This window comes from Columba livia, chromosome 5 (genome assembly GCF_036013475.1).
Source record: "Columba livia isolate bColLiv1 breed racing homer chromosome 5, bColLiv1.pat.W.v2, whole genome shotgun sequence".
NCBI classification, from domain to species: Eukaryota; Metazoa; Chordata; class Aves; order Columbiformes; family Columbidae; genus Columba; species Columba livia.
Genome location: NC_088606.1, coordinates 68414783 through 68437025, shown reverse-complemented (window position 1 = coordinate 68437025; position 22243 = coordinate 68414783). Strand labels below are relative to the sequence as shown.

Here is a 22243-nt window from a genome sequence, read left to right as displayed (position 1 = left end):
CGTGCAAGCTATGCCAGGTATAAGACCCAGGTCACTTGCAGCTTTGCCACTATTTTTTCCAATAAATAGAAAAAAATCTGCAAAATGCAGGCCATCGAAAGCTAACGCTAGGAAATGCCGGAAAACCAAACAACTTCATACTACGAAAAGTTGTCCTGGCAGGCTAGCAAAGTCATTTCAAGAGCAGCAGGGACATTTCCAGTCATGAGTTTGAACAGAGCAGCCAATAAGAATGAGGAAGAACAATAATCAAAATGTTTAATGAACTTTGACCTTCCAAATCGAAGGAAAAACTTGTAAAAAGACTAAAACTATAAACACGTAAACACACGAGAACATTTAAAAAACTCAACATATTTTACAGAGATACAGAAATTTGCGTCTGCCTGCGGCTGGACAGCGGGGCAGCGGTGGGCACCTGCACCACAAACAGCACCGGGGCTGGACCAGTTCCAACGGCTGAACCCACACAATATACACCAGATACACGCACCCAACCACGGCCGCGCCAACCACGTCGCACAGCCCGCCTCAGTTTAACCAGCTCAGCCTCCTCAATAAATTCTATTGCATTACAAACCCAGACAAGGCACCAGAACCAAGAGGCGGAGTGTACGGGACAAAGACGCAGGATATCTGAACAAAGGTCCGGTTGGAGAGGATCGCCCGGGGAGCCCGGCGGCTCTGGCCTCTCACACCACAGAGTCTGTTGCCAAGCACGGGGATCGTTCATCTTCACAACAAAAGGATTTCTGGCCTCGGCCACCCGGTTAATGACAACAGCTTCCCTGGTTAATTATGACAGGTTCCCTGGCTCATCAGAGGCAGGAGCAGAGTCGCTGTGCTTTGGGAGGGGTTCCACGAAACTGATAAAGGTCAGACGTGATGTGATATCTTAAAATGCTACACAGTAGGGTAAGCAATGACGGCGAAAGTCAGTTCCAGTCACGTTAATTTAGAAAATACTCGTCATTGTTTTATACAAGAGCTCTGTAAATCAACCCAGAACAAAATTAACGTGCTACCTCAGAAGAATATCCATACTAGGAAAGACTGGACAAGGAGACCAAGAGCACCAGTGACTGAAAGAAGATAAAGGCAAGTTTGGTTTATAAATACATAAGGAATTAGTCTCTCTCCTCTTTAGAGACATCTGCCCTTCTAAGAACTTGCGGCCTACACCAGACACCCTGGATATGAAGCAGTTATGAAGAAGACGGCTGAAGGGCCGAGTCGCTAACAGCACTCCTGTTCTAGTGGGGAACAGCCGCAACTCTTACGAGGCTGAGATCCAAAGATGTGCAGCCTGACTTCTTCAGCCCTGCATCACGAGGGAGCCTGCAGCAAATTCTGATGAATCAAGCTGACGATTCTCCGCAGATAGTGGTACCCGCTGGGCACGCTGGAGAGAACAGCAGAGATCTGCTCCTCCCTGGGAAAGACAAAATCATCACGTTGAGAGGATACAGAGCATTTAACCGCCCATCCCCAGCTCTGAACCCAAGTGGTACGGAGCAGTTCTTTCTGTTCAACTCACCCGATATTCCCAATTTGTTTTCGGACAGCGAAGGGCAGGGCGGCCGATGGGTAGCCGGCAGATAGAGACAGGGTCAACTCAAACTTGGCAAAGGCTGCAGAAGTGGAGAACAGAAGCTTCACTCTGTATGTGAAATAAACACAAAGATCAATACAACATATTTGAATGTACAACTACCACTTTGAATTATGTTCCCGAAAGGAAAATGTTGTAATTGATGCAAGAGGACCAATAACTTCTAGAGAGCTCCAGCACAGGCTCACAGTAACTTCATAAATTGGGTTGAAAGAACCTTCCCACTCTAAAACTACCGGCGCTCTAACCCTGAGCAGAGAACAGAGCCCCAGCTGTGCTCGCAGGGGACGTTAATACACAGCTCACAAAACATTCCAAAAACTACGGGAGAATACAGGCTAATCATAACAAATAAGTTTTCTAGTTAACATAAAATATTCCTAGGTAGCTAAAGCTTTCTGAAGTTTTAAGTAGGGTGGATTTACCTCCATTTCCACAATTCTGAGATTTATTTTGAGTGCATTTGCCCTTCAATGAGTGATTCTGCTTGGCTGAAGCAAATAGAAGATGAAAAGAAACAAAGCACTAAGCTGCAGGTAAACTCTTGGCTGTCTCCTTTGTGTTGCTACGCTCTGGCCTAAAGTTTTAAGTGCAAGGGTGAAGGCAACCAGGAAAGCAACACGGAAGGAGAGCTTATGTGACAGGCAGGCAGCAGCTGAAGCCAAGAACAGCTTAATTTCCACGCACTTGGACATAATTGTGCAATTGCATTAAAATAAATCAGATTGTTGTTAAAAATAGTGGCATAAACTCTCAATTTCAAGAAAACCAAGTTGAAAATATGTCAGTGTTTTGTTCCTGATTATCTAGAGACACTCTGGGAAGGACTGGTGTGATACTCACTCGGTGTCGTTGACGTCTGTCTTCAAAAGGTTAAACTTGCCACCCCATCTCTGCAGAAACTCGATCTCCTCTCCCAAGGTCTTGCAGTGACTCACCACCAAAGAGACCTCACCAAGGACCTAAGTGGGCAATCAGAAAAGCCACCGCGTTGGCACTGGGGCTGTGACTACCAGACACTTGAAAATGCAGTTTGTCCTAGGAAGTGTTTTAAAAATATAGTTTAACTGCCGCCTCAGCTCAGACGTGAAGATGAAGTTGTACAAGCATAACACCATGTATACATTTGTATATGCATATGTATATATTTGCCCTAAGTTTCTCCTTCCAGCTTTGCCAACAGGGGTGCAGACACACGCAGGAACAGTAAATTTGGCTTGGCGATTTAAACCATTAATTCTTTAGGAAGCAGAATGGCATTCAGCTCAATTCTTTAATTTCTACTAGTAAAAAAAAGAAAGGGATTTTAAGAAATCACTAAGGCAGGGGACATTAATGCAGCAAACTAGGAGGAAACCAGAGCTCTTAGGACTCCTGCCTTCAGGGACAGGTACTTCCTCTCGCAGAGTATTCACAGGGCGGATTTTGATTTGCACTGGTGAAGCAGCCATTCAGATGCTTTCTGCTCAGTACCAGCCCTATTTCTCTGTGACAGGATTCAATGTCCTTTTAGAGTTACGGCTCTCGTGGAACATCACCTGGGGCAGGCAGCGCAGCGTGGGACACTTTTCCTGCCAGCAGCCCTGGCTCTGGATAAACTGGAAGATGAGCCTTTGCACCAAGCACGAGGAGGGTGGAGCTCTTTCCTCTGTAATATAAAAGAAAACCGCGTTGGCAGAAATCGTGTAAAAGTCACACAGTAACGCATCAGCAGACAAACCACGCGTTTCCAGATGTCTTCCCAAGAACGGATTACCAGGGCAGCTACTTTCAAACCACTCAAAAAGTCTTACCATCCAGGAGAGACTCAAAGGTCAGGCTAACTATCCTTCTGGAAGGGTCTTCACCGAAAACATCACCATCTGAGGAGGAAAAACCCCAAACAGTCGTTATTTCCACACTTAGATCTGTAGTAACAGCCCTTCCTCTTCAGGAACAACCATTCATCACATACTTTTCTGAATTTTCACAGAAAGCACTAATAAATATATCCTCTCTCAGCTTCCATGCTCCTGCTGTAGTATGGTTTCTATTTCCTTTTAGCAGATCTTCCCAAATATACCAACTTTAGGTTTCTATTGTGTAACTATTTAACCTTTCAAATTCGTAAACCAGAAACCTACCAGTTTTGCGACTCACCTATGGGGGGTCCGAACACAACCGTGAGTTCAATAGAATCATAAAGAAAACTGAAGACCGCCTGCTGTTCGCTCCATTCGGTGATCTCCCACTCGGTGAAGCTAAAAGGAGACGAAAAAACACCGTCACCCGCAGCTCCAACCAACACACACCATTATTTGAAGGATAAAGATCAGCGTTGAGTGCGCTTGCAGCTATTACCACATAATACAGCAACAACATTTCCGCTTTCCAACAGAAGGTAAGAGTGGGTTGGCAACGCAAGCAGAATGCTATTTTTTTTACATAAGTGTTTGTTTTGGAGTCGGAGGAGATTGGATCTAGAAAGACTGAATGCAGAGCGCCACTGCAAAGCTGTTAATAGAAAACCAGCGCATCACACGTGGAAGCGCAGCGAGGCTTTGTGGCTTATCCCAGGCTGCCAGATGGGCACCCAGAGATTGCCCAGATCAAATACCAACGGGAACCAAACCCATTTATACACAAATGTGAAGCCCAGAACTAGCTGATCAAAATAAAATCCGAAGGTCTCTTCCTTACTCGTATTTCTCCAGGAGCTCCCGGAAGCTTTTTTCTTGTTCCTGGAGCTGGTTCATCTGCACAAGCATTTGCTCGTTCTCAGTCTCCAGCTCTGCCAGTTCTCTGCAAAGATAAACCAACCACTTGGGTTAAAACCCACCAAAAAAGCTGGATGTGCACATGTTAGTTAAGGTCTTTAGATCCCCTTTGCCATCTTACCTTTGAAGTTCCTCTTCTTCAGCTTTGAGGCTTTCCAGTTCTAAGAGAAAAGGAAAAAAGCTGTGAGAGGAAAGGGCAGCAAAGCCAGGCCTAACTTGCTGTGCAGTCACTGATCTTAACAACACGAAAAGTCTCAACCTGATGGCTGTTACTCGTACCTGGCTCCAGATATGCAGTCAAAGGTTAGTAATTACTGAACAACTAAAATGCTGAATATGATAGCCAGCACACACTCTTCGCACCACACTGTACCAAGTTCTAAATACCATGTTTTCCAGGGGAAAATCTGCCTTTTTCATACTTAAACATCTCTGTAATCAGCTGTATCCAGTGCAGAAAAGAAAGCACTGGTGCTTGCATCCATATCAGAATTAATATATCAGGGTGGGGCTTGAGTATGACCCTCTCCAGAATTAAAACCAACAACAAACACCAAAAAAACCCCTCAAAAAACAAAACAAAACCCAAGCAAACAAAAAACCTCACAAACAAACCAACCAACCCTGAAGTACTATTACCTTCCTCCAGGTTTTTCACTTGCGGCATTTCATCACTGCAGTCTGTTTCCTGTTCTTCCCGGTCTGAATCTATGGGAAACAACTATCAGGTCTCTGCAGAACTCCCAGATTCAATGCTCAGATTTCATTTTATTTGTCTGTGGATTTATAAATCTTAGTATTTCAAAGCTAACTAAGAAAAATGGACAAAAAGCCAGAAGGGTATCTACCAAACCCCTGAAAAAGTAACAAGGAAAACTTTCATTGCATTGTTTCAAAGCTGCTACCATACAATTTGATTTTTACTTAAGGCACCGAAAGAAAAATGAGTTGGAAGAAAGAAGGGAGAATACACAGAGCACGGTTACGCAGCAATGCCAAGTGCTGGCTGCAGCTTGTGCCACAAAGGACTGTAACATCCCAATAAAACACCACACAGAGAATCCTGAACTGACCATTTAAACAGCAGCTTCGCAGAGAAAGAGAGAAATCGGCATATCCGTCAGTGGTGTGGAAAACCATACCTGCGCCCAGAGCAAGGAGACAGCTCTGCGCCTCCTGGATCAGTTCATCCATGCGCTCCGCTCTGGACTGCAGCTCGCCGTATTGGTCCTGAGGTGAGAGAATGAGACTCTGCTCACACAAGTCTATGACATGTTTTAACAAGCTGAATTGAGTTCTGGGACCAACAAACGGATCTTTGCTAAGAGACTAAGGAAAGCAGCTGAAATAATCTGTCATGAGAAGGAAGAGGCAGACTGGTGAACTCTAAGGCAGTAGCCACGTGTAGGAAGGTGCTCGGTACTTAACAAGGTACCTGATAACTTTTCTTATGAAGGGAGGAGATGAGGCGTGTAAGTAAATAAATTGCTGGAGCTTTCTACACATGCATGTTTCTGCTATCTATCACTATGTGCTACTTTTGCATTTCCTTGCTAGTTACTGACATGAGTGCAGTATAGTGCTAACTTCTGATGGCATTTCCTTTAATACTCCCATTTTTCACTCTGTTACTTCAATTGCCAAACCCTTCAACAGAAGGTTCCTACAGTGCAATGAAGTCACTGTCCCAATGTTTTACTTTGCCTATAAATAAAAGGGAAGCACGTTTACTAAGAGGAGCCTTTCAAGGGCGTGCACGGCTGCACACAAGGATTAGGCTCCTCCACGTGGCAGTCAGACAGACAAACCGCGGGGAGGCTCCTCTGTTTCAGGCCCCAGCTGCGCAGCCCGGCAGCGCGTTCGTTACCTGCGCGCTCTGCAGCAGTTTGCTGTACAGCGTCGCCTTCTCCTTGTGAGCCAAGATCTTACTCTCCTTGGTGAAACAGGATTTCATTTTGTTCAGTTCTGCCCCAAAGCTCTTCAGCTGCAATGAATGGAAAACACGGGTGGTCTCATTCTAATTGCTGTGTGCAGAAATTTGATTAATAAGCTTTCACATTTGTTACTCCTAGATAAGGGTTCCAGGTGCTTTCATTGTTCCTAAGTGTAATTCTTCCCGAATCTGGTTAATAACCTAGCTGCACTGATACCCCTATCAGTCTAATGAGCTACGAAAAAATACTGGCTTTTAGCAATTTTGACTCTTGCTTTTCATTGAGTAGATCTTTATTCTTGGCATTAAAGCCATGGAAAATAGAATCTCAATCTCCCTTGTCAGCTCTTGTTGGGATACTTTTCTGATGCTTCTGTTTTTTAATAGAAATGTCTTTGGTGTGCTTTTTGTGCCTGCTATCATTAACGTTCTCCTTTAAATACCCTCTGGCTTCATCTATTGTTTTGGCATGTGACACCATGGTTACACTCCAAATCCCGTATGCAGCTTCATTTTTGCGCAATGACATATTTTTCTCATTGTATGTCTTGCAGTATTGCATCTTTCTGAACTAAATAAGCATTTAAGTTAATGGACAATTCTGCTCCACCAATGAAGCGGCAGAGCCTCTGTGGCTCATTTTTTCCTCCCAAACTTACACCGTTTGCTTAGGCCCCTCTCAAGTTTCTCTTTTCTGCCCTCAACTAAGCTGAATTATCAAGTTTTTCAGTTGTACAGCAACATATTCACTTTAATTATTTTAAAGGGCACGTATGCTTGCATTCTTCTCTCATAGCAGTCTTCATTGAGAAAATATTTTGCCTCGTATCACCTACCTGCCAAGTTATTCTGTGACCATGCTGGTTTTTATTTTATTGGAATACATTGACTAACCTTAGTTCTTTGTTAGATAACAACCAGCGTTCTCTCTGCACGCAGCATTACCTCCTCATCCGAGCAGCTTCTCATTACTTCCCACAAACTCTTGTTCACGTTCACCAGGAGCTGATCCTGGACATCTACACACGGTTTTAACCTGAAACACGGGGAAAAAGCGGAAGGAAGGTCTTGTTGCAGTTGCACCAAGCACATGAAGAAGCACATAAATCAAACTTTAATTATCTCCATAACCACAACTCCTCCCCAAGAGCTCGCCCTATACCCTCTAAATATGCCATAAACAGGCTGCCAGCATAAAGTACATTAACTATCATTTGTTATTTTTCCCATATGTGATGCATTAATTTTCTTCAGGCCGCTCTGCATGCAGCCAGAGCTGAGAAATAAAATTACCAATATAGTCTGTGCCTGAAAAACACACTTACTCATCTATCATCTGCAACAGGGCCTGGCAGTCGTCTTCATAAATGCGCAGCTTGGGGCGATGGACGTGCTGGCTGTACAGGAGATCTTCTGCGCTCGGTGGGGCAGGGACTGCGCACTGGGGAACACAAGGGGAAATTGTGAAGAAAAAATGCTTATTTTTTTCCAGAAGCAGGGACTTGCAATCCATTCGTGTACAGAAACCAGCAAAAGGCCGGAAGCTTTATTTTTGCAGAACAGAACAAAAAAGCAATAATGGAGGCAGCCTGACATACTGAAACGACTGCTGAGCCGGGACTGCTCTTTGGGACATACCCTCATCACTAGAGCTCAAACAGAAAAGACTGAAAGAGCTTAACTTCTGTGTAGATGAGTATTTGAAAAACACGCGTACGTGGTTTCGCCTTGTTCAGCACCGAGTTACTACCAAAGAGCGGTACTTGTCTGCAAGAGAAATAAGAAGTTCCCACATCTGCAAGGATTCAGCAGAAACCTTTTGGGATGAGGATACGGAAAGCGAGTTCAGGCAGAACACGCTCGAGGGGAAGAAATAAAGAGCAGTAATGTCATGGCGAGGGCCGTATGAAGAAGAGTAGCACAGGGAGCAGGAGTGCAGAGCAGCGTTTCAGGACTCTGATTGCAGTGGCTCATGGACACAGTAAGACAATAAAATAAAATAATAAGGTTAGACTGAGCTTCTTTTCTTACTTTCAAACTTATCATCAGTAAAACTAGTTAAAAAAGCTAGAATGAGTGTATTTATCCAACAACAGATAATCTTGAATACATGGTATTCTGTGAGGAGATTTAAATTTATTCTATTTTTCAGTACCGAGGAGGCAAAAAATCATCAGACTTATCAGAGGTTCAGGGGCAAAGAGACGAGAGGAAGCACGTCGTGTGCGACGCACGTGGCACAGCGGAACTGACTGCTGGCTCAGCTCACCTAAAGGCCCTTAATACAGACCAGTTACATGATAAAAATAATAATAAAACAAAGACAACGGACTATCATTCCAGGTCAGTGATATTGCGCGTAGCAAAGGCCAGACACTCACGGTGGCAGGAAGATGGCTGTGCCGGGGCTTCTGAATCGGAACATGGACTTGAACAAGCGTAAAAAACTCCCTAACTGTGATATCACCATTCTGAAATTTCTGTAAAGACGAGGAGAAACATACAGATAAGTACATTTTTCAAGCAAGAATGCTTTCTTGCATATGCACACACAAGATTTTTCCTGTTAGGACAAGAAGCTGTTCACATACCTCCCACAAGGTATCCTCACAGATGCTGTCAGTGAGGAGCTGAGGCTCCATCTGACTGCTTCGCTGACCTGGCCAAAAGAGAAAACAAGTAAAAAGGGATATTGCTGAGGTTAATAATATTCTTACGGAAACACGAACCTGAGCTCATTAGCTCTATGAAAAGAAAAAAGCCACGTGTACCATACTGAAAAGGAATAAATCTGAGAACAAGACTCCAAGCACTTCCCAGGGGGCAGACAGACCTTTCCAGGTAAAGTGAGGCCTGAGGCCCCCAGCACTAAGCCAGGCTTACTTGTGAGTTCTGCCTCAGCCCTGGCCCAGTCCAGAGAGCTGCTGCTGCTGCTGCTGGCCTGAGTGCACTCGAGGCTCTTCACCAACATCTTGGCAGGGTCGTCACCTTCATCGACGTCTACCCGGCTTTGAGACACAGCGCCAAAAGTCACCTAACATCAGCAAGATAAAGAAAAGAGAGTTATGTGAAACAGTACAAGAATAAGTTAAGTAGTTCATTGTAGCTGTTTCTTGCCATTCAGAGCTGTTTCATTGTTAGTATTGGCACATTTTATACCTAACCAGCACACGGCCAGTGAAGCCATTTCCTCTGACAACATGTAGGAAGTAAAGCTGTAAAATCCTTCATTCATTTCTGAACCAGCAGCCGCCACAGCCCTCTCTGCCGGCTTTTGGAACCAGAACATTTCTACCGATGACACACAAACTTATTTTTAAGGTCAGATTAATGCCTCATACTTGCACAGATTTTCTTGATTCAGCTGCAGTTTGTACTGTCTATACAAAAGCGAATTTAAACTAAACATCCATGTTTGGATTTTAAATAATCGCCTTAGGCCTTACTCTATCGTTGTGCCTAAGCAACAAGTAGCAAATAGTTTGGTTCGGTGGACTAAGAGTATCTAGTTGAGAAAAGGTTAAAAGGATACTGTGGAGTGGTTTAAAATTGGCACATGCCTTATTCTGTCTGTTTTGCATGGCTCAGCAAAGCCACACGCATCAAGCTGATTCTCCTATTCTAGCAATAACGAAAAATACAAGGACACCACAGCAAAAGGAGGGCAGACTGGTGATGAAGAGAAACAAGGAAACCTCCCCACAGACCCGCTGACACCCCCACGTTTACCCCAAAGCGCTTGTTGGTGTGGGCTGTGTCTTACCGAGGTGACGGGCTCACCTGCAAGTCTCGGGAGGCCTCACCAGCCGAGGTTTCATCCCTCCTGAGCTTCTTTGGACTTTGAACATCCTCCTCATCTTGTTCCGCAGCTCTTTTTGTGTTGTTGCAAGTTTTTGACTCTTCAATTTGATTCTTCTCATTGTGGGAGTTTTGGTTTTTGCTTATCTCAGTGCAAGCATTTTCCACAAATTCCGAGCTCACAGATTCGTTTGAATCCATTTCTTCTGGGAAGACAGGAAGAAGTTCCTCTGCGATGAACTGGGAAGGGCTGCAAATCTGCCTGCTGGACTTCTGGTTACCTGGGGTTTCACCAGCGTTTCCACTTATTTCTGAAACTGGTGCTTCTCCTTTGTCTGAAGGTTTTGCGTTTACGTCTTGAACACTAGAAACAGAAGGATTTCTTCTGTTTGGTAATTTAGGCTGGAAGACACCTAGAGGGACACTTAGTCCTTGGTATTTATCCTTAAGTGCCATGCCTAAATTTGCACCTACGGGAGCAGCTCCAGATTCAAGGCGCGCGTCCTCCTGCTCTCTGGTAGGAAATGAATTATTTGGATCATTTCCAGTGTTTTTTCCCAACCTCAAGGTATCCTCTGGCTGAGCTGATGATCTGGGCAGCTGGTCAGAACAAGCAGTTTCAGAAACAGAGAGAACTGCGGATTTCCTTCTGATATTTTCCAGTTTTGAACAAATATTGAAAATACCTGATCGTTTCGGTGCAAGAGTGGGATCTATTTGATCTCCCGGACTGTCACGGACCAGAAGTTGCTCATTTTGTTCAGAGTTTATTTGAAAGTCTTTTGGAGGTGTCTCCCCTTCAGCTGACAGCCCCTCATTTTCCTTTGATTCCGTGTTAGAAACCCGAACGAGGTTTGTTGCAGCCAAGCCTAAATCTGGACCTAAACCTTCCTGTCCAGCTGAATCAACTTTCAGTACTTGGTTTCTCTGAGTACTACATGCAGCTGGAGAACCTGGTTGCTGGACTGGGGGTAAAGCACAGGATACCACCTCCCCACTTTCCTCACTGCAACCCACAGGCCCGGAACTAGGAAGCTGGAGGGGCACTCGCTGTGATTTGGGGTTTTCTGGAGGTGCGAGACGCTGCTGCCCGCTCCCAAGGACCGTGTCATCTGTGGGCAGGGGGACATCCTGTGGTGCCGGCACAGCCACAGTCTCTCCTGCACGGGAGACCGAACAAATGGGATCTGGTGGTGTGCCGCTGGGGACTTCAACAGCTCCTTTCCCGCTAGGAAATGCTGTCGCTGACAAAGCAGGAGAGGGAACGCCAGGCTTATCCTGGGATTTTGTCTGATATTCACCATTCGGGTCTTTCATATGCAAGGAATCGACTTCATCTCTACAAGAAGACAAGGCTCTGTGCAGGTTTGGCTGCTGAGTGCTTGTGTGTGGCACGTCTTGGTTCTCAAATCCGTCATTAACAGCAGCGGTATGAGATGCAGTTATTTCCATATCATCTTGGTTATGGGGAAACACAATGGTTTTATCAGCAGGACCTCTGTCCTGTCCACCCACTTTACCACGTACTAGAGCTGTGTGAGTTTTAGTGATGTCCATATCCTCAGCCAAAGCAAAAAGGATGGTTTTGCTCTCTGCAGCAGCCTCCTGCCCCACCTGCTGAGCCAGGTTTAATCTGTCCTCACATAAGACTCTCTCAACAGGGCGAGACTCAGTCGTGTCCGCATCAGCCTGGTACGGCGTGAACGTCCCCGAGGCAGCGACAGGAGCAACCTGGCTGAGCTGCCGACTTTGCAGAGGATTTTCTTCCAAAGCTACGTTATGGGCTTTAGTGATTTCCATGTCATCCACAGCAAACACAGTAACTTCGCTATTTGAAGGTGCTTGCTCTCCAGCCTCCTTACCAGAGTCTGGTTTAGCATCACATACAACTTTTATGGTAATTTTATCAGCAGAGCAAGACCTGGTGATGTCCATGTCAGCCTGGCTGCTCGTGAACAGAAGCGTCTGAGCAGGATGCGCTGAGGAGGCGGGATGACGCCCTCCCTCATTTTGCGAGACAATTTCATGGCCTATTGCGGCCGTGTGGCTCGCTGTGATCTCCATGTCGTTATTATCATCACTCAGCGAAAATACAACAGTCTTTTCCCCGGTTGCTCCCTTCAAGCTTTTCCTTGCCGGCCTTTTAGCCACGTTAAGCATCCCTTGAGATGCAGCCCTTTCCGTAGATTTATCAGTTGCAGTAGTATCAAGTCTACTTATTTCCATGTCATTATTGCAGGTAAAAACACAAGTTTTATCTCCAGACACTAAGGATATTTCATCAGTCAAACTTTTACTCTGCAAAATTATTTTGTTGCCTGCTGAAACCTGATGACTCCTGGTGATGTCCATATCAGCGTCTTCTGAAAATATGGTAGTTTGCTCACCTGCAAAAGGCACCTGTTCTAAACCAGTCATGATTAACATTTTCTGGCCAGATACCAAGGAGTACCTATCAGACTGCTCCTGAGGATTTATTGTCATCGTGACCCCTTTTTTTAAGGACATTGTTTTATTTTCCTCTTCAACAAGGTATCCAGGTACTGCTTTTCTTTCTGATAAGACAGGGTTGGTGTTGAGATCAGGAGCCATTACCGCACAGTTTCCAGTCAAGTCCATGTTTTCACCAGAGGGAAACACAACGGACTTTTCCAAAAACGAAGGCAACTGGGCCCTTCCCCTCTGTGGCTCAGCCGTCCTGGCCAGGAACAGCTCTTCACTCCCCGCTGGGCGCAGGCCAGCAGCCGGGGGAGGATTTCTCAAGTCTCCCTCAGAACCTACACGAGTTGCCAATCCTTTGGTTGCTGCCTTCGTAGGATGGGTTTTCTCTTGCCTGGCTGGGATTGGGCAATCTGCATTTATTCCTAATAGTGTTCCAGGGGGTTCGTTTCCTCTCGTTCCAGAGGGAGCAGGCTCACTGCTGGAAATAAATGAACCTCTTGGAGCCAAAGGAGTAACAGCTTGCTTATTCATGCTTGTTTTCAAATCCCCGTGTTCCATTGCTGTGGTCTGACCTGTGATGTCTGCCCCAGAACTATGGGCAAACAGCAAGGTCTGGTGTTGCAGCTGCTCGGATATCACATTATTTTGATTATGATTATTCTCGCATTCTTGTGCTATATGAATAGGAGCAACATCAAGGGCAGCAGGATGAGTTTTGGTTACGTCCATGTTTTCATCATCTGAAAATCCACACGTTTTGTCATTTGTGCAGGAAACTGAAGCATTTAGAAGGCTCTTTCCCAAAGGCTGAGACACAACAACTCTTTGACTTCGCAAAGACACGACTGCACTGGTGTCGGTGACACTATTCTCAGGGACTCTTCTCCTTTGCTCTGGTAATGACCACACGCTCTTTGCACAGGAACTGGGACCACTTGCCTGAGAGCTTGTTTTTCCAAGCTTCTTATCAACCATTATCCTCTCAAGATCTGTAGTAGTCATTTCTATAGCCTGGTTTCTTTTAACATTCCCACCAATACTGGTCACCTCAAGATTCTCCTTGTCCATATCTAAAGAATTTGCACTTTCGCTGATATTTTTGTTCTGGTTCTTTCTTGAAATTATTTGACAATGCACTTGTTTTGCTTCTGCAGTCATCCTGTTGCTTTGATCATCGATGACAACAGCATGGCATTTCGTTACTTCCATTTCTTCCTGTTCATTTGAAGTGGGACAAGTAGATCTGTCACCAAGGAAATGAGCTTTGCAGGTGACAGAGGTGAACATTCCAGCAGATTCGTTTTCTGCATTCTTCCCACTGTCCTTGACAAGCCAGGCTGTAGTCAAGTCCATATCTTCCGAGAATATCACCGTCTTCTCACCTGGCAGAGAAACACGCTGAGAGTTTGCCGGTCGGTGCTGAACTCCACCCTTGGAAACATCAGCAGACATTGAATTTGTATGTGAATCAAACCCAGCGTTCACTGGAGCGGTCCTGGGCTCCTGGGTCACTCTTTCGATTCGTTCGTCTGAGCCCAAAGCCAGTTCAAGTGCAGTGCTTTTATAGGACAGGGAAGCTCGATTATCTAAAGATGGCAGACTCCTTGTCACGTCCCTGTCACCATGTGCAGGACGTCTGGTTTCTGCTTGTGAAGAGTTTGTATTAACTGGCTTCTCAAAGGCTTTATGGCAGGAACTGTTCAGTTCTTTGGTGCTGTCACTATAGATTACATCTGTGTAATTCCCAGTGATTTCCATCTCATCACATGTAGAAAAAACAACAGTTCTATCAGCTCGGAAGACAGTCTCAGAATAAATGGATCCTGGGATGGCGGAAATTGTTCTGGCCTCCTGTTTGACAGTTCGCAGCGCGGGAGGATCTCGCCTGTCTTCAACATTGACTGTTTTTTTTTCTGTACAAAGTTGAGTGTCCTGCTGAACAATTAAGTGCTGATTAGATGCTCTCTTTAATACAGAATTATCTGACTGTGTGGCTGGGAAATCCTTTTTGACGTTTGGACTTTGATTCGCGCTGCTGGAGAAGGGCAAAGACGTTTTCAGGGGGTGAGTGTCTGTCCTGTCCCTCGCGGCAGGCGCGAAAGCCTCGGCGACACCCGCACAGGGCGGCAGCTCCGGCGGAGCTTCCCCAGCGCCGGCTCTGGCCGCGGGCGTCTGGCAGCTGGTCATTTCCATCCCACCGTCCTGCCCTCGGAAGATTTGTGTTACGTTGCAGCTGTCTGCTGGCTCACGGGAATACACAAATTCCACTGCCGATCGTGCCACGTCTTCCGAGACTTGCGAAGGGACAAACCCCACATTTTCTTGTTCAGGTTGCTCAGTAGGACTGGGTGCCTTTTTGTTTGAGTTCAAGCTCATCAAAAATTCATTGAAATTTATTTTTCTTGCAGCGGTAGCATCTTCCTTCTGCTCCAAAGATGGGCACGGACGGTCCGAAGGGTCAGAAAAAAACTTGAATTCCTTGCTCGTTTCTGCCTTCTCATTGTTAGAGTTTAACCCAGCCAGAAATGACGTGATATCTATTTTCTCGGTCTCGTCAGCGTGGCTGTTTCTCTGGTTCCGTGCAATCACTGCAGTGTGACTGGCTGTCATGTCCATTTCGTTTTCACCTGAAAAGATGAGCGTGGTGTCAAACCGATTTGTCCTTTGAATCCCATTGTCCACATCATGCCACTGAAAAATAAAAACAGGGAGAAATTACAGTTACTGACACTTAAAACAAATTATATGATGCTTTATTCTATTTGAAACTAAAGTCAACTAATGCAGTCCTAAGGATACAGCTATAGCTTTACATCCTCTTTTGGGAAAAAACAGAAAGGATTGAGTTCAGTCCTTCTAGATAAGCAATAATACATGCAAGAAAAGGATGACCACTTAATTATTGGGGCATATCATATTTCAATGGCTATTTTTTTAAAGAACGTGTCCTCAGTTTTATTGTTGGGCAAAGACTTCATCTCTAGACATATTTTGGTGAGGATGGAATAATTACAGACTCTTCTGTTTCTGTGCAGTGGTTTGCACTTCCCCCCGAGTGCTGATCCTGCCCGAGCCCCGGAGCAGCAGCACCACGCTGCATGCTGTGAAACACTTTTCCACCACTGACAAGGGAGATTTTAGTCTCTTCAAGTGAGAGGACTTACAGATTTAAAGCTGTGCAAAAAAATTGGCCAGTAACGAGATATAATACTGTATTTCATCAAATATGATGGATATAGATTAGGCTTCATGTTTACTTCAAATTACAGATGCTATTCTATACATGCAAGCAATAAAATGTACTAGAAGCACAACTAAATACATCACCCAGAACGAGAGACAGGTTCCACCTGCCCTTTAGAGCCTCGCGGTACAATCTTATCCACACTAGATTTTAACTGGTTTGTTTTGAATGTTCACTAACAAGAGTTAACACATGGTTTTAATATATTTTGAACAATGACATTTTCAGCACCAGAAAAAATAAAAGCCTTCACGTACCTCAGTGTGCTGGGCCAAGGCCTGGATGGGGGCGTGAAGCAAAGTGTCCATCCCTGGCGGAAGAAAGGGAAATACAACATTTGTCGTACTATTTTCTTATTGTTTGATCCACTGAGCTGGAGATCTAAGCACTCATTTTACAAATTCTGCTGAGGACGTACAACTAAAACCAAATATACCCTGAAAAATATTTTCCGTACTCCTTTCAGCACGTGCAAGTGCTACTCACACTCCTGCTTTGTGATGCTTGTAACAGCTTTGTGGGCCAAAGCCCCTTCATGCAGCAACTGTCTCAGGCAGGGAGACTGTTGTAGGAATGTTGAAATTATTCGAGCAGAACCAGTAGTTTAGAGGAGACAGTCATTTTATTATTAAATCTACTTCCAAACTCACCAGTGATCTCACAGGGAACAGCTTCAGGTTCTTCAGTTCTACAAAAGATGGTTTAGGTAAGGAGTTTGTTACAAGATTTTGGAACAGAAGGCACCAGCAGTGTGCTGAAAAGGCACAGACTCGTGTCGCGCGGCTCACACGGGACTGGGCAGGGATAGCAGACACTGCGCGTGTGCCTTCAATATATGCTAATTTGAGCTGCAATCTTACTTTCCCGAGATCCTCTCATCCCCGCATGCCACAAACCACCCGTCACCACACACACGGCATGTTTATTTCCACAGTGACAAGTCCAAAAAAGATAAGAGATTAATGATTTCTTTTTAACTTAGAACTTGCAGTTAGAAACTTAGAAGTTTCAGTCACTCCTGCTCCTTTGGGGAACTGTAGCAGTGCTCCCAAAGCCTGAAATCATCCTGCTATAAAACAAACAGCCACATACAAGGCCCAGCTTGGGTGGCTTTCTGTCTAACTTCTTGTGCCTCTGCTCTCCACTCTCATTTATTGCTCCTTCAAGACCAAGAAGCCTCAGCTAGAGTACTGATCTTTATTTATATATATGTGCACACACACACACATTGGATTGATGCATTTAAAAGCCTGGGTTAATTGCAGTTGTACACAAGCTGTTTCCTCCCCACACATTTTAAATGTAGGAAATGCCCCTGCACACGCAGGAACTGTCTAAACCTGTTACTTTACTCACCAAGTCACGTAAATTTTAAAAATCCCACCATCATGGTTTATCTAGACCAGAACTTTGAGGCCAGACTAAGACCTTTTATCTACCTGAGGGAAAAACTTCCGGTAACAAATATGGAAGGCTGTGTCTATCAGCCATGGGATCTGGGGTCTTTCCCGAGCAATCTGCTTTGGAAGGAAGCGGTTTCAAGCCGTAGTTATTCCATTTTTCAGAAACCACCAGCTTTTTGTGAGTGACCAACACACTTTTTTTGCTCTTTCCCTTCTTTCATCAATCAAAAGCACTGAGCAATTTTCTATCTAAACAAATAAGTACGCTGAATGTCTTTGAGGAGGAATGTTTTGATGGTTCCGTGTTATGTGAAGAAATCTATTTGCAGGACAGAACTCTATAATCACGGGAATATTTTTCAAACTTACTGATTAAGCTGGACATCATTCCCCGTATCTGCTTCATGCTCTAAAAATAGTAAGGAAATTATGTTACACTGTGAGAAGCACGATCAGACTATTCAGAGACAAGAGTAAACTGGACAGAAAAGACTGTTCTGAAGTCCTTGCTCTTCATGTGCCTTCTTATTGTGGTAAAACCCCAGAGAAGTGAAGTACCTGAAAATGCATTAGCTTTTCAGCTTCCTCCCAGGTAACCTTTGACAGAGCAAATACGACATTCTGCTCAGCCTTTGGATCTAACTCCCCAGGGCAGATTTTGTCCTAGGTGCATTTTGTCTAAGAAAATAGTTCCTTTTCTGAGCTACAAGGCCCACAGTACCAGAAACTAAAGGGGCTTTCAGCCAGTCCACGATGAACAGCTGAGCACATTGTCCCTTACCTATGACTGACAGGCCCGTCTCCTTAAATTCGGGCTGAAATCTCATTGCAAATAGTCTGTGAATCCTACCAGGAGAAAGGAGCTTTACCTGTGCTTTCTGATGTGTTATTCTTGACATCTCGCTGGAAGACTCTGCAGCTAGGGGAAAAATATCAAACACACAAAACAACTCAGCTTTTGAAAAAAACAAGACTATCCGTTTTGAAGCAAACAAATCAATACAGTGGGAAAAAATCAGCCCTAATGTCAATCTTTTCCACACGGTGTGTTCTGAAATGAGGTATCAAAAGCCAGAAGCTTACGGAACCCAACCATGTTTTCCAGAAGGAAGTACTGTTATCGTACTTAAGACGAAAATCACTAAAACATTTATTGGGAAACATAAATTCCTACCTATATTGGATTCACTGAACCACTTTTGTTTTGTTTTTCTGGCTAGGAAGAGAAATCGGATAATGGTTCTCTTAGGGCTCAAAATCAACTCAAGGGAACAAGCCACCCGTTTGCCTTCACCGAACACTCCCAAACGTACACAAACAGCAGCCGCACAGGCAACCACATCACTACCCACAGCCCACATTTTATGCTGAAATAAAGGATGCAGATCTGCATCCTCCACATCAAACTTACTTTATGGTGTTCGCAAAGCTGACACGGCGGGAGTTTTTCTTACGTTTTTCTATATTGATATCCTGACAATAAAGAACACAACACTTTGATGCGCATGAAATATGCTCTGCCTATATTTATGGACTAAAATGTTTATTTTTTTAGCTTTTACTCTAAGTAAATTGGCAGGCTGTTTCTTTTTTTCAGATATAAACCCATCTTACAGACAATACCAGTTTGTACACTAGTGGATCAAAGTTCAAGTCAAATGGACTACAGCAGCAAGCTATGCCTATTAATCTCTCTTTATTCTTCTTTTCTTGATAGAAGAAATACTCTGATGTAAAACAGAAGTACAAGAAAAAGTCGATGGGTTTCTCATAATATCTAGTTCTCCAAACATTATCGTCCTAAGCAGTTATTACAAGAGTTTTTATACCTGCATTATTCTAGTGACGCAGTTTAATCAGCGACAAGTTGAGCAGCAAACTGAAGATGTTAAGAGCATCGGCAAGAAAGGACTTCATAGACCTACCTGCGTCAATTCATTCCCGTTCCCCAGATCATCAAGAGGATTTCGTGGAGCCTTTAAAATCTAAAAGAAAATATAATAGTTGAGAAGATCAGCCCCAACTACAAGAACTGACCACTTGGCTGGAGAGAATTCCTAATTTCACCGTGCCCCAGTCAATCAGATCCATCTAACAGGCTCTTCATTTGCCTTTGGAATGTTTTGGAATGTCCCTCTTTAGAGCTTCCCTTTCCTTCCTTCACTCACACCGTTTCGTTCTGAGAAATGCCTTGAGTTACTCACAGAGGACAGTCGCTTCCGTCTGATGTGCTCGGTATTGTCACTGGAGGGAGAAAAAGGAAATAGGTATTCAGGAAGAAACTTGAACCAAGATGTATTACTGCCAGGTTTTTAAGGTTAATGAATGGATTTCTCCATTATTTTTACAAGTGTGAAATGAAATAAACAAACTTGCTTGGAACAGATCATTCATTCCGGCACTAGTTCCCAAAGTAAGCTTTGGAAAATGGAGCAGGTTGGCATCCAGGCCCCATGGTCAGTGAGTCTCCAGACAACCCACTGCTGAGATTTCCTCAGCCCTTTCCTACACTCGGGCAAAGAAACTGCCTGCTCCTATTCACAATGGAAAATAGATGGCATTCAAGAGACGCTCAAGAGCACACAGGGATTAAGAAAACCTGTGGCTCTAAACGACCACATTTATACCACAATAAAATTCTTAGAAGTTTTCAACTTACTTTTCCACGTTCGGGTCTGCATAGATATTGTCCATTTCTGAAGGATGTGCTTCTCCTATAAAATACAGTCCTGAAATCCAAAAATATTAATGAACGTCGGTAAGACAGTTGCATACAGCAACAGCTAGATGCTGGCCTTGGACACTAATTTTTCTCCCCATCTTTCTCTAGTCGCAGGAATGCGCTGAAGTGTGTTGTGACAGGCCTCTCAAGCCCCTTCTTCCTGTTACATATCTTCTTATAAAACAGCTGTGCTGACAGTTTAAGCCTCACTGCTTAGGCATCCTTTTATTTAAGTAACTGGTAGCTGCTGGAGATAAATGTGACCAAAGCTTACGCAGCACAAAGTTTGCTAGTTTGCTCTGCCACACAGGACAATTTTTCTGTCACTACTTCTCCCCCCACGCTGAGAGTATCTTCCAGCAGCGCAAGTAACTCCCACTAGCACAGGAAAACACACTTATCAAAAGCTGCATAACGGGACAACATGAATTAACCCACACAGACAGACACCAGTGCTAACACAGAGTTAATATTGCCCAGTGTTTCTTGTAAACCGCAACAAAACCTGGGGCCTTGAATACCAGGTTAATATTCCTCAAAACTTCCGTCTCCCGACAAAGACCATCAAAAAATGTACCACCAGAACCAACACTGTGAGATCCATACGTGTAATTTTTGGTGAGATTTCCTAGACTGCAATGATGATCTTTATCTATATACATCCCTCCATCGATAACTACACCAAGTACCCTTACAGGAGAGCTATAAGCAATCTGACAGCATTTCTTGCATCACTAATTGTCCCCTTGCTAAACCTCAGCAAGCAACGCTGTAGGAGAAACCCCGGCCTAAGCAAGAACTGAGGGATTTGTCACATTTACAATCAAGTTTTACAGTTACAAACGGAGAGATCACACAGAACCGCTCAGCATTCGCCTTTCAGCCCCAGGCTCCGGGTCTGCAGGTCACAGTCCAGCCCACGGCAGGTTCCTCTATCTGCAAAGGTAGAAACCCCACAGTCTCTCCAGACAATGTTCCATCTTCCCTTACGTTTAAATGGAATTTCTTGTATTTCAATTCGTGCCCATCGCTTCTTGTTCCTTCACTAGAGACAACTGAGCAGAGCCCGGCCCTGTCTTGGTTAAACGCTCCCATCAGGAGCTCATAGACAATAATTCCCCCGATAACCAGCACCCACCGCTCTCTTGTCCACCAAGCCAGTTACCTCCCTGCCAGCCATTTAAACCACAAACTGACTCTGATTTTCCGAGCTAAAACTAAGCCTTATGTAGGAAGAAGATTAGCAAAACGCTAAATCACATAAACCGCTATTGCGCACAATTGGGATATTGCTCACAAGGCAGAGCAGAGTTTGCGTTACGGGGGGAGGAAAAGGAAGAACCTTTTCAGAGCCCCCCCAGTTTGCTGACAGACGGCGCTCCCCTGCTGCCAGGAGGGGCACTAATCCCGAGTGCAGCCCCGTGCGCGGCGCTCCTTCCTCCTTGGAGCTATTGACATCTCTTTGGCCCACACGCATGTGGTGGTGAGCGGAGACGCTTTGTTATTCTGTTTATGAAAAAGCATCACTTTTTATTCCTATATTTGATAATTAAATACCTCCCCGGTCCACACTGTGGACACAACTAATAATTCCACACATTTTTTTACCACTAACGATCTTACAGATCTCCAAGTCTCCTCACTCTCGCTCTCTCCAAGAACAAGAACCGATTTATCTGGTTTCCTGACAAGCCTGTTTTGCGTCCCGCCGTGTTTGTCTGACAGGACCGGCCGAACAGCCTCCAAAGGCTGAATTACGCCTCGTTATCGCTTCTATCCGTGTTTTCCCAAACGTTAATTACTCCATGCTGACGCAGCTGCATTTACAGCTGGGTTTATCAGGCGATTCCCCTCACGTTTCGATCCCGGCCCGGCCCCCCGGTGGAATCTCCTCAGGCCCGGGCCCAACGCCGCTCAACGCGCTCCCGGAGGGGCAGACCTCTCCTTCTCCCTCTCCTCCCGCCCTCTGCCTCCCCGCCTCGGCCGTTAACCCGCGGGATCCGCCCCGGGGACACGGTAACCGCCGTCGCCTCAGGCGCTCCCGCGCTCCCCCGGCCCGGCCTCTTCTCGCCTTCTCCCCGCCGGGACACGGCCGCGGCCGCTCTCACCTCCTGCTGCGCCGGGCGGGGCCCTCCCCGCTCCTCCCCGGCGGGGCCCCCTCGCTGCCCCCCGTCTCCGCCGCCGCCGCCTCGGTCACCTCGGGCTGAGGCGCCGCCGCTTCGCTATTCAAATCCAACCGCCGCCCGGCGCGCCTGCGCTTCGCGCCAAATCGCCGTCGTGACGACAGTAGAGCGGTGCTCTACGGCGGCCGCCGTACAGCGTGGCGCTCCCCA

The 22243-nt window shown here is 45.2% G+C and overlaps 1 protein-coding gene across 1 annotated transcript; it reads right to left on the bottom strand.

The window, feature by feature from the left end:
* Window positions 1–233: 233 nt before the first annotated feature.
* Window positions 234–22154, bottom strand: KNL1 (kinetochore scaffold 1). Its single transcript, XM_065065661.1, has 26 exons — window positions 22019–22154; window positions 19848–19917; window positions 19393–19432; window positions 19114–19173; window positions 18600–18661; window positions 18058–18107; window positions 17558–17597; window positions 16436–16473; window positions 16043–16095; window positions 10082–15232; window positions 9185–9335; window positions 8893–8960; window positions 8683–8781; window positions 7627–7742; window positions 7247–7337; window positions 6236–6352; window positions 5511–5598; window positions 5008–5076; window positions 4490–4529; window positions 4292–4393; window positions 3752–3852; window positions 3406–3474; window positions 3151–3260; window positions 2456–2574; window positions 1538–1660; window positions 234–1432 (listed from the first exon to the last, which is right to left on the bottom strand). The coding sequence occupies exons 2-26, from the start codon at window positions 19880–19882 to the stop codon at window positions 1327–1329; spliced, it is 7098 nt and encodes a 2365-aa protein (XP_064921733.1). The 5' UTR covers window positions 19883–19917; window positions 22019–22154; the 3' UTR covers window positions 234–1326.
* Between the last annotated feature and the right edge of the window lie 89 nt (window positions 22155–22243).

Bases quoted from the DNA above. Each gene is read 5' to 3' on its own strand.
- KNL1 (XM_065065661.1), bottom strand. From the start codon at position 19,882: ATGGACAATATCTATGCAGACCCGAACGTGGAAAA. The intron at 18,108-18,599 runs GTAAGTTTGATG...TTTTTCCCCTAG, and splicing joins AGCTTTGCGAACACCATAAA to CTGCAGAGTCTTCCAGCGAG. The intron at 5,599-6,235 runs GTAACGAACGCG...CTCTCACCTCAG, and splicing joins AACTGCTGCAGAGCGCGCAG to GACCAATACGGCGAGCTGCA.